We start from the raw sequence: 18,135 nt of genomic DNA, 5'->3' as shown, positions 1-18,135 counted from the left end.
GTAAATTTAAGGTGGAAAGAAAGGAAAAGAAAATCTTTCTTCCAATCCATCCAATGTTCTTGGGCAGAACTGGCTGACGAAGCAAGAAAGAAACAAACCACCATACACCAGAACAACCTGGCTCCATCATGAACTTTTCTCAGATCTGTACTCAATATGACTTTGTCCCCTTCCTCAGCTGACCTTCGCTGTGCCAGCGAGCGGTTCCGGGAGTACATCGAGGTCGTTCAAGGCCTGTCCGTCTGCCGCAGCCGAAAAAGAGTGGGGAACGTCCGCTGTAGCGGCCTCTGCTCCAACGGTCTCTGCTGTAAACCAACAAGGTTCAAATCCCGGCGGACCAGAGTCTACTGCCCAGATGGAACGAGTTTCAAGCAGGGGTGGACGAGAGTTCTAGAGTGTGGATGCCAGGAATGCTAAAGTCCAGAAATGTCGTCTTAAAAAGTATAAGAGAAAAGCTGAAGGACTGGACAGAATAGATGGCATATGTAAGTGTAAAAAAGAGGAATTGTAAAATGACCAGGAGAGGTCCACCCCGTGTGAACGTTGATTCCCACAGGCCAGAGGACCTTGTGTATATGCAAGAGATTTCTGTTTGGGCAAGGAAACCAAGCCATTACCTCATTTCATAATGATTTGCTTCGTAAATATTGTGGGAAATTCTCAAGAAGAGGGCTGGATTCTACTTAGCTTTCTTTCACTCGTGAGTTTAGAGCATTCCTGGTAGTAGCCGTAAAATTTGCCAAGTCTGTACTGGGGAGGTTTACAGGATTTCAGTGATGACTGGAAAGCAGAAGGGTGGACAAATTAGCCAAGACTTGGACCTGTATATAGTACTAGTTGGCACATCAGTTGGTGTATTTAGTATCTGCTATAATTTTACATTTTGGCAAGTTTGGTGAAACCAACTTGGATGTGTGGATAACAGACAAGTTCTGCTAATCATGGAATGCATGGAGAAAATCATGTTTTTATTCCTTGTGATGACTGTGTTAGACCGGACATTCTGGTTTGGATGTCCATAGTTGCAGCGGGCTGTATTTAAGGCAATTCTGCTTTGTTGCTTCTAATTCCCGAGGGGGATGTTGGAACAGCCCTAGTTCTGGAGAGGGGTTGTTGGAATAGCTCTGTCAGACTTATTCAACACAGATTGGACATGGACTAAAGATAGATTCATGAACTACATAAGCCCCTGTATCTATGACACCTTAAACTGAAATTTTTTCTTGACATCTATGAAATTGTTGGAACTGAACTGAATCGATGTTTCATGGAATTAAGCTGTTGGAGCATATTGTGACAACATAGTGCTTCCATTGTAATGTCTGTGTGCAATAAGTCTGACAAGGGCTGAAAAATATGTCTCATTGTAATATATGGGTTTTCAGTGTTTGAAAAATAATGGTGATGATTATGAGTGATCCCTCTAAAATGTAACAAAATTAGTGATTGAGTCGTCCAAATCCCAGCATCGGAGGTTGTCAGTATTATTGATTAATCTGTGTATAACATACCACAGGGCAAACATATTTTATATTACTGTTATTTATTCTGTGGTCATTATTTTTGTACCAGTGGTTTAGTGTTTGTCATCCCTGTAGAATGTTGCTGCCAACAATGTGAAAACACTTATGTATGTAACAGTGTCTACTGTAGGAAAATTTTAGATATATAAGTTATACATATTATATATATATATACACGGAACACAAACTTCATCTGATATTCCATGTGTATAATAGGATGTCTTTACTAAGGTTGGATGCCATTGAATTTCTTGTACATTTGTTAACCAATCTTTGTGTGTGTATGAGGGAACACAGAAAAGTGTATCATTGCGTAGAATCCAAGCTTTACATGATTGTTTAGTCCTGCTTAGCTGTGCGACACAACAAGACGGTACCTTTCCTCGATATGCGCATGGCAACAGTACACGTAACATACACGTAACTATGTAGGAAAGCTTTCCCAGATCTTAATGGTAACATTTACATGTAAAGTGCTGCATTGTAAAGACAAATTAGCATGACGTTAGGCTGCTACAATGCCAGACTAGTTAGTCTGCCATACAGAAACAAAGTCCTCATGCAGAGATGTTGTACAAATGGTTGTAGGTCTTAACGTTGAAAATCTAGCATTAACTTGCAATGGAGATTTTTATTGTATTTATCACTATTATGCCACATAAATCAATAAATTATAAAACCTGATGCCAAGGCTTGACTCCTTGCTTGTGACATCAATGAAGACAAAATAAATCTGACCTTCATAGAGTTATTTCCATAACGTTTGTCAAAGTTTTTGTCTTCTTTTGCTCTGCTTCCATTTTCTCTTGACTTTTTGTTTTTTTGAACTACGTTCCTGTTGTAAAGTCCTTTTTTGATCTGGAACAGCTGCATCATTGTTACCTTCCATTTTCCTTTTCCTCTTGCCCGACATCCTTAAAGAGGATAAACATGTCTTATATTACTCATTGTGTATACTTAACCATGATGCATACAATCAAAAGACACTCACAAAAAATTATTTCAGATCTCTCTTTATGTGGTCCCAGATTCTGTATTTTACCCAGAATGCATGATGTTAAACATGCCAACATATCGTATTAAGGTCACAGGTCAACATGCTTCCACTGACAGCCAACCCGTAATGGAAAGGAAACCCAGGTTTGCTAGTGCTAGCAGAGGCAGAGAAAAAAGGATATGTACCCAGGTGACTGAATTGTGTAACCCCTTTGGCACAGGCTTTGTAAATCTGGTAACAGTTCAAGTGTTGCTAGCCTACCTCTCTGTCCTGGTGTACCTCTCCTGGGAGAATCTCTGTGGACATTCCCTCCTCTTGTGCCCGTGGTCCCCACAGATGTAGCAGCCTGCCAGGTGTGTCCTCTGGCTGCAGACGTGGTCTCTGGGCTCACAGCGCCCACATGGCTCACAGTGGGACCACGCTGAGGGGAGGAGATCAAGATTTCATGAGTAAGCTTAGGGTACATCAGAATCTCTGATACATGTATTTTTTATTTCCTTTCTATATCTGTACAATCCAAGTACATACCCTCCCTTCAGTCATCTATTATAAAAGCAGTGCATCCAATTTGCCAATCTATGCTTTTGTGTAATTCAGTACAATAATAACGTTCTGCTGTGGACTCCTACACATGATCATGCAAGCATAGGTAGACACAAAACATATCTACATCAACTTTGTGAAGATACTGGCTGCTCGGCTGAAGATCTGCCCAAGGCTATGGAGGATAGGGAAGGATGGAGGGAAGGAGTCCTGTCCATCCATGCATCCAGCACGCCCGAATAAAGATGATGATGTGCATTTCAACAATGGGTGACATTTCTAAATGAACTTGGACTTATCAGTACTGAAGAAGCTTTGACAGGCAGACAGTACCTGGTTTCACACACTTCTTGCACAGGTCACAGTGCACGTATGTTCGACCATCCTGGGGAACAGAAGGACAACACGTTATATGTACCAGTCCTACTTAATACGGCAAATACTCATAACTTGACTTTTGACTGTAAAATTTGATACAATATCATGTCAACATGGATGTTTCTCTTCATCCTTACATGTGTGCAGCTTAGCTGAATGTACATGTACGTTGAATTTCATAGTTAAGTGCTGACCTCAGCATAAATTATCATGACAAGAAGAAAAGTCAGCAGTCCATAGTAACCGTTTTGTTTACCAACATGAATCACTACTGAGGGGACAGACTCACTAATGCCATACTGACGAGCCATGTACAGTCAGGGGAACCCTGTGCCCTAGCAACGCAGGCTTACCTTGGATGTACAGCAGTTGCACTTTTGACAGTGTCTATTCTCAGCGGCCACATATCTCCTGCAGAGGGCACAGAACCTGTGGGAAAAGTAAACACAGGATGAGAGAGACCAGGGTTACCTATTCTCCCGCCTGAACTTTTAAACTTTAGAAACCCCAAGGACATCACTCATAGGGGTACCTTTCTCTTTGGCCTGATTTCTTTATGTGGGTAGGAGGGAAGGCATCTCTTTAGAACCACCAATCTTATAAAAACTACCTAAGTATGTAAGCCAATTCATATACTATTATATAAACAGACAATTTGCTATATTTACATAATGTTCTAAGTATCAGCTTGTATAACATTAACTAGATTGGCTATGCTGTTAGATTAATTTAGATTTAGTAGTTAGATGCTACAAATAATAGTACATAGTTCAACTCCCATGTACAAATGTATACAGATTGCCATGCATTGTGCCTGTTACAACTGTCGAGCAATAAAGTTATTTCTTTTATATTTTGAACCAGAATTCTCTGCTTTCACATTGAGTTAGGAGATTTTCCCTCCACTGCTGCTGCACCTGAACCAGACCTACAATGTACATGTAGTGCCAGCTGGACCAGGGTCAGTGACACTGAGTTGGACAGATGTAAAGTGGGTGAGGTAGGAGATGGTATTACAGGGGCTAGGCAGGGAATGTGGAGGTTATGAAATCTTATCCCCTGCAACAGGAATAGTCCCTCCTTATGGACAGGCAATGTCATGTGATCCATATGTGGCACTGCAATGTGTATCAGTGTGTCATGCAAGGATTACATTCAAACTGTGTTGACATAGAAAACAGTGATTGTACACGCACAAGCTACCAGCAGATGTCAACGGTCATCCCATTTCATGTCTTCGATTTCTTGCTATTTCCTGTTGTTAATCAAGTGGTAGTGGGCGCCACACCCCCACCCAGCCTAGAAGCTCTGAAGGAGGATCTAGATTTTGGATTTTCATGATACATTTTGACATACATTTGTAAGTAACAAGGGTGGGCAGGACTTCTTAATGTCAATCATGCAAATGAGGTATTAGACATCTAGTTAATTATTCAAATAGGCATGCATTTGCTAATTAATTGAAAGTGATATTATTCCTTAGTGATATATGATGTGTCACATATGTACGGTGACAATCACCATACTGATAATATAGATTTGGACATCATTAGCATAATTAATGAGGCATGATTTTTGATTGCAAATTTCATCCCAACAATAAACCTTAATGCACGACAATATATGGTCCAGCATACAGCATCTTCTGTTACATAGCAACAACTAGGTAGGGGTGGGCACCGGTACAAAACCGGTTTTCCATGCTGGACCGGTCCAGAAAAGCGGACCTGAAAAAAATCAGTGGGCTGGATTTTGGACAGATTAGAAAATGAACAGTTTTGTTGGCTTATGGGTCTAAGAAAATAACAAGAGTGAAGTAGAGGAGAGTTGTTTGTCATTTTCACCAAGTTTCTAAAGTTGAACTTGGTTTTAAACAGCTTGTGACACATAGGTACCATGATTATGATAGTTGGTGTTGTTAAAATGAAGATAGGATTTTAAAATGCCAGTGGATGTCTGACACTCCACAAAACAGAAATTTGTAGCGAAATGGACCATTGCTTTGAGTATCACCCATTCAAAAGTTTTCACAGATAATTAGGTCCAGGTCCAGGCCTGGACCTGATCCTCTGAACCTGAACAGTATCTGAATGTTCTATACCGTTACCCACCCCTAGCAACAACCCTTCTATGAAACAAAAGACTACAATCATGTATGTACATGTACATGTACATATACATGTATTGTAAGATGAGAATGTGCTTTTACAATTATCAGATGAGGCATGGTTTCTGGTATTCAGGCTTGCTGCCAACTTAAGTCTTTAAATGACACCAGCTTGTACAAGCCAGTTGGCACTGACTCATTCTAGGCAACACTTTCTCCAGAGGAGGTGGGGTGACATTCTTGCCTGTTAGTCATAGGTCTGACAGGAGAGGGACAATCAAGTAATACACACTTTTACATAGTTCAAACTTCTTAATACATAATAGGCATCATGGAAATCTGTCAGGTGGCCTGGTTGAAAACTCCTTGAGTAAGCACCAAACAAAACATTGATAGTATGCAGTTTAGAGGGTGAGGCGTCCATCTCTCATCATTATCACTATATATTAGACTCACTTTGGTATTTCAGCCATCAAACAGTGTAAATGTCTATATCAGTTCTTTATGTTGAATAACAACACTCACCACTAAAACTTAGTATTACATTTCTTCAGTCATGAACATCAGATCTAATCCTATCCTACTTTGCTTCACTTTACCAAGTGTCATCCTCATACAATTTTGATTTCACCGTACTTGCTCGTACTAAATACGCGGATATCAAATATTCTGACATTTCTTTTCCATGTAATGAAATATAGATTAAACCTTATAATTAGGGAACATTTTGGAAATCAGTGTTTGTAGCATGAGTCAATTTGGAAAGTCTGCTGAAGAGATCTGGGGGCGTAAAATGTGCACCATCAGCCTTTTGCATTGTTCCACAGTCAAGATTAACCTCAAGGGAACATGATGACATTTTCAGAGAGTCTGGCCAACTGCCTATACTTTTGGAGAAAAGCAGTCTGAGAAAAGACGTGATTTCCTCTCAATGCAGGTTACATATTGCTAACAGGGAGCAAGGAATAGCTGAAGCTCAGCAACAATTAAGCACGTTACAGGTAAGAGACGTGAACGTTGTAAGGTGGTGTGGCACAGGTGTGGACAGTGCTCATTCAGGTAGGTGGCAGACTTAACTTTCTGTAGAATGGGGGAAGGGGGCTGCAGTATCTGTGAAGGTTGTTACATGTACTGTGATGAGCTACACATTTTGACATAGGAATTGTTTAAGGTTGTTCAATTCGTCTGTCTAGTCGCAGAGGACCACTTTAAGGTAGGGGCTAGGGGTTTTTAATGGTTCGTTCTGAAAACCTTCCTTACCTCTAGTCTGTATATATACTGTATGATGTGCACTGTATCAGTCACAATAGACTTTTTGAACAGAAACTCAGCAGTCTACAAATGTCTAGATGCAGAAATGCATGTACCATGCCCCTGATCAGGGGTAAGTGACAATTGCTACTAGAGACCATTCAGTGCAATATGCTCTTTTATATTGCTACAGTGGTTCGGGTGGCAGGGGAAGAGCGACACCCGACATAAGTCAGTAAGTCATTGTTCCTCTTTGCTCAATGCATATAAACACAAAACCATTTGCAAGAACAACTGTACAGTAGCTAAATATGGAATTTTAACGACAAAAAGACAATTTTGTTGCAAAATGTATATTTCTGTTGTCAGAAATCCAAAAGGTTGTATTTCAAGTACATGCTTATTCAATAACCATGAATTCAATAATCATGAGTTAAAATTTGCCATCGGAAATGTAAACAACAGTATGCTCCATGAGGGTCTGCATTGGAGGTTCCGACAACGATTTACGCTGAATTCAGAGGAACCCCCTACGTATTACGCTAGATCAAGGAAGCCATTTACGCTAAATTTGGTCACCTCGCTACGAATTACGTAGATAAGATGGTTTTCCCTACAAATTACGGGAAATAAAATAGGCTGCCTACGCCTTACGTAAAAGAGCATGCAGACGCTCCTCCATGTCCAGCCTTTGTGCATGTGTCCCATTGTACCAGCAGCTGTAACTATGATTGACAGGTACAGGCTGTTATAAACAGACTGCCCTTACATACTCCACCAGCACCTCAGAAACAGGAAACTCACTGTCTGTAGAACTGAGCACCCCAGCACAATCCTGACCCATATCCAGAATACTGGCAGGAACCATTTCAAAGACAAAAGAGGATAGACCCCAATCCTCCCAACCATATTACCAAACATCCCAATTCTGCATCTTACAGCCCTGAGGTACATTTTATATAAACAGATAAGGCCACTTTGGCTGTGTAATCTGCTTAGTGACGTTATATCAGACCTATGCGGCTTAGAAAAGTCATTCACTATCACTGGATAATAGACTATTCCACCCACTTGCCATATCCTTCATTCTGCCTGTCATAAACCAGTCCCAAAGCAGGCGGTCCCAAACAGGCCCCTCCTTGCTAAAGAACTCCTGTCTGTCTCTAAGACATGACAGGTATGGGGCAGTAAGCCTTCAGGAGTACCTTCCAGATTCATACCTGTGAGGCTCGGCAGGTAAGCAGTCTTACCAAGTTTTTCTTAACTTTAGAACAGTAACTTTCATTGACAAGGTGCGGCTCTCTGCATGGGCGTGTGTATGAATGTGTACATGTAGCTATTTCAAACATTTCACTGCAGGCTTAGGGTAGCGAGTGTGAAGAAATCATTCCAAACAATAAAATGTATATATATGCATCAACATTTAAATTTACCTAAACCCCTATGTCAATTTACTAAATGCAAATGCTTCAATTACTACTTGCTGTGACAAATTATAGATTGAGACCTTTTTGTCAGGTCTTTACCATGTAGCTGAGACTAGCTTTACGTTCCCTTGAAACTGAAAAGATGGCTGCATTTTAATATCAGATTAGTTAGTTTGATGCTGAAATTTTGACAAACAACTTGATAGCCAAATGTACTATTTGAGGTAGACATTCTATATTTAGCGCTCCTACATTTTCTGGAAAGCTGCCCTCATTGTTTGACCATACATGACGTTTGATTGTGGAATGTACATTATGAATAGTAATGATTACCAGCTGTAATCAGGGCAGACTACTTCCATAATCAGGACTACTGTTGTGTTGAACAAGGGATGGATAGGGATGTTGGACAAAGGTAACTGCACAAAAGGTCACAAAATATACTCTTGAAATGCCTATACCATAAGCACAAATGTAGAACTGCATGATAGTTCTATCATTGCTGGGTCTCTCAGCAAAGACAAGGTCCTCATTTGTATCTAAGACTTTTCAATTTTCAATTTCTACCTTAAATACCAACTGATGGGTACTGGTTGCTGGAAGGGTGCTGTTCTATCATAATTGTTAAGCCTGTATTTTTCTACATTCTCCTCAGGTTGTCTCCAGTACCAGCACCAGTAGCATAGTTGCTGCCTAAACTGTGACCACCACCAGCAGCATAGCTGTCCAAACTGTGACCAGTACAAGCACCAGTAGTACAGGAAGGACAGACCTCTGCTGTACAGGATGGGCAGACTTGTGCTGTACGACATGGGCAAACTTGTGCTGTGCGTCAGTGTGGTCATGCTGGCCATGATCACCACGGTGTCGGGGCAGGCTCGCTCCCCGTGCCCCGCGGGCTGCCGGTGTGACGTCCCGAACCAGATCGTCGACTGCAGTGGAAATCAGGAGATGGCTCTGGTTCCCAGCGCCCAGATCCCCATCGGCACCCGCGAGCTGTACCTCAACCGCACCAAGATAACCAACCTCATCCGCAACCAGTTTGCCAACCTGGTGGCCATGTCTGTGCTGGACCTCAGTTATAACAACCTGTACTTCATCGACGCCGGCGCGTTCTTTGGCCTGGGCAACCTGGCGGAACTGTCGCTCCAGTTTAACAACCTGACAGCCATCCCCCCCATGTTCCTGCCCCGCCTGGCCAAACTCAAGCTCTACAACAACCACCTGGTGAACATCACGGCCGGGGCGTTCCGCGACCTCAGCGGCCTGACCCACCTGTACCTGTCCTCCATCCCCACCCTCAGGATGCTGGACGACCGCGCCTTCCAGGGACTCAACAACCTGGTCCTGCTCTCTATCAGGAAGAACAACCTGAAGAAGATTCCAAACCTTCAAGACATCCCTAATGTCGCGACCCTCGACCTGTCCGTGAACAACTTTACGACTATCAAGAACACGACCTTCCGAACCCTCAACAAGCTGAAGGAGCTGAAGCTGGGGAGCTGCAACATTCGCAGCATCGAGGCCGGCACCTTCGCGGACAACTACGCCCTGGAGAAACTCGATCTGACCAACAACAAGTTGGACACGCTCCCTGAGAACCTCTTTTTCCCATTCGAGCCCTCCCACGCCCTCGATGAAGGTCTGAACATTGCATTATGGGAGAATCCGTGGCTGTGTGACTGTAACTTGCAGTGGCTGAAGGACTCAGTGGATCGTATTGGGGCGTTTGACCCGGTAACGTACATCCCGCTGGTCTGTGACGCCCCTCGGCACTTCAACGGTAAATTCCTGGAAGAGATCCCCAGGAATGCTCTGGAGTGTGGTGTGTTCATCACCAGTGCTGTGGACCAGTCCCAAGTGGTCCGGTTTGGAGGAAGTTTGACCATCGATATTCAGGCTGAAGGGAAGCCCCAGCCGATCGTGAGGTGGGCGACTCCCACCAACACCATCATCACAGCTGGACAAACCGTCAAGGGGATCAGCGTCAGCAGGACGGGGAAGCTGACGGTCGCCAAGGTGGACGCCTCGCACGGCGGGACCTGGCGATGCCGTGCTGACAATGTGAAAGGACAGTACGACATCGTACCGTTCAAGGTCGTTGTGACGGACATCCCTACTCGCCCTCCCCCTCCGGTTGTCGTTGTTCCCCCTAAGAAGCCGGCCACCAAAGCGCCACCCAAACGTCCTGCCCCGACCAAACGTCCTGCCGCTAAGCCCCGCCCCACTCCTCCTAAGACCACCGGGGGCAAGGGGACTGGTAAGGGTGAGGGGACAGGAGGCATCGTCATCGACCCGGGGAGCATCAACATCAAGTGGCATGACGAGTACGACTACGATGACTACTACAACCACGAGTACAACCTGGAGGAACTGCTAGGGGGCGTTTTTGGCATGTTCATCTTCATGCTGATCGTCCTGTTCATAGTAATTTGTATAATGAAGGTCTCCTTCAGGGCCAGTGCTAGTGTGGCTGTGTGATAGGAACTTCCTCTGTATTTCTTCATGGTGCTTTTGTTTAAACAACAAATCTATTCCCATAATGTTAACAGTTTATGTGGGACCTAAGAATAGGATCACGTAATACACATAAGCTAACATTTTTAAGTTAGAAGTACAGAAAAATATTGTGATACACTATTTTTTCTAAGGTTAGGGGAGAAAAATCTACCACAAATTCTAATCTGAATGACACCATGTGAGCAGACATATAGTTCATAGCATATCTGAACACTGTAAAAGCTCAATTCAATGTGTCAGTGAGTCTAACACTAATGTTACAGCTTACAGTTACAGCTACTATCACATGGATGGCTGTCTGGATAGACTGAAAACCTAAGTTTTATCTTGTGTTGAAGAAACAAGTAAATAGTTAAATAGTACACATTTGGAGGACATTGTGCATAAAACAACAATTAGATTGAAGTATTCTTCACTGCATCAATTAAATGATTAGTTTATTACAAATGACAGAAAGCTTTGTTATGAATATGTTGTCTAACCATGGAAGTAGAGTAACGATCCCAAAGCACAGGAATTGTAAAATAATAGATATCTGAGACCAGCTATCTCGCTGTAAGTGTAACGTAAATCAGTCAACACTATCATTAGCTAGAAGGCATTATCTGGACACTATGCACCAGCTTACTGGCATTTAGTTAAAACATAAAAATGTACATTCTGTGGTTTGTTATCAACAGCAGAAAAGTGTGCAAATGTTCAAGTGCTTAGGGCTGTTTCTGGAGTAACAAAATAGATGCGCAAGACTTTTAAGCTGAACCCGTATATCTTTATATGGTTCTGTTTTAATCTCTATGTGTAAATACTGTGGATTGTTGGATTCGTTGATAATAAAATCCAAATGGAAGGAAGGAAGACTTGGTGTTAACTATACAAATGATAAACACCTGATGTAAGATAAACATCTTATAATTACAGAAGACACTTGTAGTCCTTCAATGTTCTGCTGACTGCTTTACACAAAAGGTGCATATACTGGCCGTGAGACATAAAGAAAATGGTACTAAATAGATAGCCTGATTAAAACGGCTGAAAATACATTAAAAAACATTCGGAGCTGAGAGCTTGGAAAGCATACAACAGGTACTGGCCAATTGTGGCCATGGTTCACACTACACAATAGGTACATGATCAACAACAACTCTTTGCCTGTACCAAAAGGACACTGACACAGTCCTAAAAGCTCTAGGAGATGCAAATTAAAACGTAGGGATTGTATAGTACAACTTTGGCAGAATTTCCTGTATCCTATCACAACATCAGCAACATAAATGGCAACTTGTCCATGCACACTGCCAGAGTGTGAGCTCCCAAATTCTCATGTTGCCAAAAGTCTGCATGGAAAAGTAATTACTGACTGGTGTGCAACTAGCATGGGTGGGAGGGGGTCTAGTGTTTGTTTTAAAATCTAGGTGCCATTGTTTCATCCCAGAAGAAAATTGCTTGGAAATGGAGTGTGATCCAATAGCAAGTGTTGCAGTGACTACACTCACATAGATTAGACTATATGTGTATAGCTTACCTGTAGCCTTTGTCCTGGGGTAGAACCACTCGATCAGTGGGGATGTTGGTAAAGATGCGGACAGGTGAACCCCTCTTCTTAGACTTGGGTCCTTCCTGGTACAGGGGGTGGTTTTCATACTCTACCTAATACAGTAAGATAACACTGTCCAGTAAGTTCATGGTTGTGTTATTGTTATTATTGTTTTTTGTCGTATTACGTGGGCCGACTAGTCGTGCGGCAGTGGTGTGGCAGTGGTGCGAAATTTGCTGTTAATTTGCATAATGGTAAATATAACCTTCTTGGCGAAGGTAATCACTGTGTTTGATTCTATAGCAATTATTAAAATTATACCATGTTGATAACCCACCTTGTAGTCCAACATCCTGTAGGACGGAAGACTGTCCACTATTCTGTGTTCCATGAAGTAAGGGAAAATCCACAGGGTGGGGATCTCTGTCTCACTACAGGTGTCTGTAAAACACAGGAAATACAAACTTCTGTCTCATTACAGGTGTCTGCAAAACACAGGAAATACAAACTTCTGTCTCACTACAGGTGTCTGTAAAACACAGGAAATACAAACTTCTGTCTCACTACAGGTGTATGTAAAACACAGGAAATACAAACTTCTGTCTCACTACAGGTGTATGTAAAACACAGGAAATACAAACTTCTGTCTCACTACAGGTGTATGTAAAACACAGGAAATACAAACTTCTGTCTCACTACAGGTGTATGTAAAACACAGGAAATACAAACTTCTGTCTCACTACAGGTGTATGTAAAACACAGGAAATACAAACTTCTGTCTCACTACAGGTGTATGTAAAACACAGGAAATACAAACTTCTGTCTCACTACAGGTGTCTGTAAAACACAGGAAATACAAACTTCTGTCTCACTACAGGTGTATGTAAAACACAGGAAATACAAACTTCTGTCTCACTACAGGTGTCTGTAAAACACAGGAAATACAAACTTCTGTCTCACTACAGGTGTATGTAAAACACAGGAAATACAAACTTCTGTCTCACTACAGGTGTATGTAAAACACAGGAAATACAAACTTCTGTCTCACTACAGGTGTATGTAAAACACAGGAAATACAAACTTCTGTCTCACTACAGGTGTCTGTAAAACACAGGAAATACAAACTTCTGTCTCACTACAGGTGTCTGTAAAACACAGGAAATACAAACTTCTGTCTCACTACAGGTGTATGTAAAACATTTGTAATAAAAACTTCTGTCTTACTACAGGTGTCTGTACAACACATTTGTAAGTAACAATGGAAGGCTGTCAACAGTGGACAGACTTACAGAACATACCAGTTAATCCTTCTCTCCACAGTCCATATAACTTCTTCATACAGTGGCACAACACCTCCACCAACCCTCCAAAAGGTGGGTCTGTTACCATGACGACCCCATCACCATGGTTACGGTGTAAAAATTGCACGCAAGCATCTCTGGCTGAGTCTCCATCGAAGAAGTGGTAGTTGAACATGTTATAGTGGCAGAAGTGTTCCTGATCATAGAACTGGGCCTGGACAGAACAAACATGGTGAAGTGTAGAAGTTTGCCTGGGCAGAGCATATTATGGTGGTAGAAGTGTTCCTTGCCTTATGGTATAACTCAACCTGAAGAAAGAAGGACCTTTGAAACTTTAAAGTTACATGTTCTTCAACACATAAGTAACAACTATTTATCATTGATACCTAAGGAGAAGCACTTTTGCAGATAACTTAAAGTATTCTCCTAGAATACAACATTATATTTATAATAAATTAAGTTATATTGCAAAATCATATAATAATGGTCAATTACTCCAGCATAAGCTAATCAACTTTTAAGGTATCATTTCAATATAGAAACACTACTACTAGTACTGCTAGTCTATTAGCTAGTAGCACGAGTTAATAAACTTTTTACACTTTTCAAGCATTGGATAAACTTCAGAGAAACTATTAAACAACGCCTAAAGTTCTTAACATGCATTCACACCTAGAAAGTTTACAATTGTTCAAACAAAGGTCCTCACATGTCTGTGATCTATGTCCAGTAACAAGCTGTCCAGCTGGGAACTCCCTGCTGCTCTCTGGGACTGAATGGTCTCATGTAACCTGAAACCAACGAAGGTATACAAATGTACATCAAAATATGCACTGTATGTGGGATCTTACAAAATGTAAATTAACTAAATAACAGTGTACATGTATGCAACATACTGTATGAAATGCAGTACCATTTTGACAATTTCTTGTAACACTTGATTATAATCTAATCTATTGTCTTTCACCTTCCTTTATTCCATTCTCTGATTCAAATGTATAGATACACAGCATGATCAAGCTTAAGACTACATGTATTTAATTTCTTAATTCTTGGATGAGAAAAACAAAAAAACATTCTGGGCACATGTCAACCCTAAATGCACATATATATGTATTTTGGTATCAACATTTGAAAAAGTCCTTGTTTCCTCGTTGTTGCAGTTTCATTGTAGTATCATTAACAGGCAGCTATTATGTTAAAATTTCATTCATAATATGATGCATATTTTTATTTCTATCTTCCTGGGCCATGCAACAATCAATTTTTAGCAAAATCTTGGGACCAATAAACTTAAGTGGTTACCTAGGAACTCCTACACACAGCACTCTGTTATAGCCCAGCTGTTGGACCTGGCTCAGGAAAAACTGTACTGTCCTCTCTGAGAACAGATATTGCTGCAGAGGAAAATATAGGTTAATGGTTCTGAGTTCTTTCTTTTCAAGGAGATGGTGTGGTGTAGCACTACTCAAATTTTAGAAAAGACATTGGAGACACAGTTCTACATGACAAATGCATCTTGATCTACCAGTAGACAGGTTGACATTTGCATGAGAGCAAATACAGCATATTTCAGCTATCTCCCTCCCCATGCAACAAAAGACTGTTCCAAAATCCCTCATGTGCAAAAAGGGAACACTTTTGCTTGAAAATGAATCTTGGTGAGTCAGACATACAGCATTTGTTTTCTTGTTTTCCCTGGGATGAAGGAGGTGGGTAGGTCTGGTCAGCTGGTGGGAGGTGACAGTCTGCAGCACACGATGTTGCTGGTGTTCCCCCCACTCATCAGGTAACAACAGCAGACTGCAGTCTTCACAAAACCTCCTCTTACATGTGGGAAGGGCTTCAAATTCTGACAACCTAAAAACAGTTTAGAAACAGGTAAATGCAAAATGTACATGTATGCCACATGTTGTTCACAGAACTTCATTTCTAACTGCTGAGCTTCTTTTGTCTCTTATTTAATTACAGATTTATTTATTTATTTAAGATGTACTTTCAAAATGTTAGATTGTCACAATTTACATATACAAAAACCTTGAATTACTCCAGCTCTGAAAGATCTTAGCTCTGCAACAAATGACAAGCCGATATTTAGCTAACAAAGACAATTTAATTCTTCAACCCAGAATTAAGTGTTACAGAGTCACACATGTCCCTGATTGTAAGAGTGATAAGGCATGCAAAAATGTGTCTTTCATAGTGTTGATAGTGTTGATAAGGATCCTGAAAATTGTGTCATACCAAATGTATTTTATTTGCTAACCTTTTGCAGAATTGTTTGTGATTGAACCGCGGCTGAGAGGCTCTGGAGATGTCTGCCCAGGCCTCCTGACGAGCCTCAGACATCTTCTCTCCATACTTCAGGTAGAAGCTGCACTCTTTGCGATCACGGCAAGCACTGCAGGCATAAAACTTCTCTCCAGAGGGCGCTCCTCGGATGTACCTCTCAAACAGCAAAGTGGGTCCTGAGAACATTCAAGTCAAACAACATCATGTAGGAAATATTGTTAAACAACAGGGTCTATCATGGAAACATACAAGTCAACTGGAAGGTCTACTGTGGTATTCTGTGCTTGTTTGCAAAAGGAGCTGCCCTGCAAAGTTGCATCACTTTCTTTTTTTTTTAGAAAAAAATGCAATGGGAAGCACTGCAGTGGAACAGGGCAACCAAGTAAGGCTGATGGGTTTGAAGTTGGGGTTGCCCTTCCTGGGTGTGGAGTCAAGGGAATTTCAAGCTAAAATGGGCCATTTTCAGGCTTCCTGAGGTACAAAATTCCTATCAGACAGGTCACAGTTGAAGACTGTCTCAGGACACATGTGACCTAGTGGTATCTCTGGTCAATAAGAATCGTATGCTTACCAGAGAATCTGTTCCCCATACAGGATAAGGGGGTGCATGGTCAGGGCGTGGGGCCGTACTAGTAGCACTGTTGTTTCCTTCTTTAAAAAATCCAGCGTTTACTAGTACATTCAAAGGCTTCTTACAATGACTTTTAAGACAATAAATATTTTCCATTTTCTGTTAAGAATTTTAGCTGACTGATGAAAATCTTAGCTTATCCATTGATTCAGTTAGTAAATAGTTGTGACTGATTTCCATGGACGTACCATGAGGGCAGTGTGGAACTGAAGCCTCTTCCTTCCCAGACTCACTGGTCAGACACACCTCCACACCACAGCCGGCACTGGTCAAGCGGTCACTCATACTGGAAACGATGAAAAGGTCAAAACCTTAACGTACAGTAAATGCAGAAACCTGCATGGTGGTTTTCACATCTAGTACAAAATGTATAGTAAGCACTTAGGAATAGGGTCGGCCCGTAGGCAGTCATTCTATCTACTAAGGCGAGCATCATACAACCATTGATCTTCCTAGGAGAGACGTCCTGCAGACGTCAGCGCTCCTTAGGAAGCATCACACAGTCAAAATTCAGAATACAGCACAGCATAGGTTCAACAAGGCATCAACGTTATCCCGCAGGCTTACGGTCAAGGCATAGAGAACGCTATCTTAAAACACAACAATAGTACATGTGGGCACACCCTCAGTGTGGTCAGGATAGTCTTACTAGCAGTAGTCGCCCCGCAGGCATCAATAATGTCATTGATTCTACTAGTACACTTGGTAAGCATCAGTTCAAATAGTTTCAATATACAAAATTCAATCATCGTGACAATATTTCCTTGACAATCAGCAAACTCGCAGGTTCTGACAAAGGACAAAGTAGTCTTCTTCCTAGGAGTGTCGTCCCGCAGGCTCTAGTTCTCCCTAGGTAAGCACCACAATACTCAATATCACAATACTCTCCAGACAAAATACATAACATATTATGGACAGGACATCGTGCAGCAGTATATTTCAAGTTCGTAGGTCTTGTGGCATGACAGTTCAGTGGCCTTCCTGGAGCAAGTAGAGGCCCTTTTACAGTTCGTTCAGGTCACAGCAGAAGTTTGCGCGGACAGCGTCCAGGAGTGGGTCCTTGGTGTGAAATCCGAGTTGGGTTGGGCCATGAAGACTGCGGCATGGTCTACAGGAGACTCTGGTACACGCGGTCAGTGACGGACGGCGTCAGGGTGGAGCGGAGTCGGGCTCTGTTGTCAGCGACAACGAGCGGAGACGGCTGGACACATGGTAGACGTTGTCGGGTGATCAGGCGGTTGGCCGATGGTCTCCGGGCGAGTCGGGCGACACGGTAGCGGGCAGAGGGCCTAGGATGGTGTTTCATCACGGGTCCGTCCGCTCGAAAGCGGCGGCACCGCTGCCACCAATGTTGGATATATAACAACTAGTCGGACGAATTGACGACACGTCTGTCTTGTGAGAAGATCAAATCAAGACTGCTTTTATTTTGAATCACATTACTGGTCGCGTTCTGACGGTTCTAGAACACCCTTCCCCGAACAGGTATAGATCACCCGCTCGAAGAAGGGTCGCAACTGGACGCGACAGTTACAATAAACAAATACAATACATTACACTTATAAGCCTTCTCACATTAGCTAGGACGCATGTGCGGCGACAGGTATGCTAGGTAATATGTCAAAGGGTAA

General features: G+C 42.1%; 3 protein-coding genes across 6 annotated transcripts in view; 2 read left to right on the top strand and 1 right to left on the bottom strand.

The window, feature by feature from the left end:
* Window positions 1-2,274, top strand: part of LOC118414987 (slit homolog 2 protein-like) — a gene marked incomplete in the record, with an annotated part of 76,847 nt that extends 74,573 nt beyond the window's left edge. Inside the window, 1 exon segment of the mRNA XM_035819353.1 lies at window positions 179-2,274. Within this exon segment, the coding sequence (XP_035675246.1) occupies window positions 179-417 (239 nt within the window).
* Window positions 1,728-18,135, bottom strand: part of LOC118414990 (rRNA N6-adenosine-methyltransferase ZCCHC4-like) — an 18,796-nt gene continuing 2,388 nt past the window's right edge. The window contains exons 2-13 of the mRNA XM_035819358.1: window positions 16,693-16,790; window positions 15,848-16,049; window positions 15,258-15,441; window positions 14,887-14,978; window positions 14,291-14,372; window positions 13,579-13,795; window positions 12,618-12,721; window positions 12,269-12,393; window positions 3,795-3,870; window positions 3,397-3,448; window positions 2,782-2,941; window positions 1,728-2,437 (exon numbers count right to left, since the gene is read on the bottom strand). Of these exons, the coding sequence (XP_035675251.1) occupies window positions 2,290-2,437; window positions 2,782-2,941; window positions 3,397-3,448; window positions 3,795-3,870; window positions 12,269-12,393; window positions 12,618-12,721; window positions 13,579-13,795; window positions 14,291-14,372; window positions 14,887-14,978; window positions 15,258-15,441; window positions 15,848-16,049; window positions 16,693-16,789 (1,539 nt within the window). The 5' untranslated portion in view covers window position 16,790 and the 3' untranslated portion in view covers window positions 1,728-2,289. The remainder of the gene's footprint in view (window positions 2,438-2,781; window positions 2,942-3,396; window positions 3,449-3,794; window positions 3,871-12,268; window positions 12,394-12,617; window positions 12,722-13,578; window positions 13,796-14,290; window positions 14,373-14,886; window positions 14,979-15,257; window positions 15,442-15,847; window positions 16,050-16,692; window positions 16,791-18,135) is intronic.
* On the top strand, window positions 6,426-11,597 carry LOC118414988 (leucine-rich repeat-containing protein 4B-like). 4 transcript variants are annotated; one of them, XM_035819355.1, is made up of 3 exons: window positions 6,471-6,549; window positions 6,993-7,034; window positions 8,882-11,597. In XM_035819355.1, the coding sequence occupies exon 3, from the start codon at window positions 9,013-9,015 to the stop codon at window positions 10,705-10,707; it is 1,695 nt and encodes a 564-aa protein (XP_035675248.1). In that variant the 5' UTR covers window positions 6,471-6,549; window positions 6,993-7,034; window positions 8,882-9,012; the 3' UTR covers window positions 10,708-11,597. The 4 variants fall into 4 exon arrangements, with proteins under 4 accessions (XP_035675249.1, XP_035675248.1, XP_035675250.1 ...); XM_035819356.1 differs by lacking the exon at window positions 6,993-7,034 and having other exon boundaries at window positions 6,426-6,549; XM_035819357.1 differs by lacking the exons at window positions 6,471-6,549; window positions 6,993-7,034 and adding an exon at window positions 6,584-6,607.

The sequence above is a fragment of the Branchiostoma floridae genome, chromosome 4 (genome assembly GCF_000003815.2).
Source record: "Branchiostoma floridae strain S238N-H82 chromosome 4, Bfl_VNyyK, whole genome shotgun sequence".
NCBI lineage: Eukaryota > Metazoa > Chordata > Leptocardii > Amphioxiformes > Branchiostomatidae > Branchiostoma > Branchiostoma floridae.
This window is presented reverse-complemented; position numbering and strand designations above follow the sequence as displayed.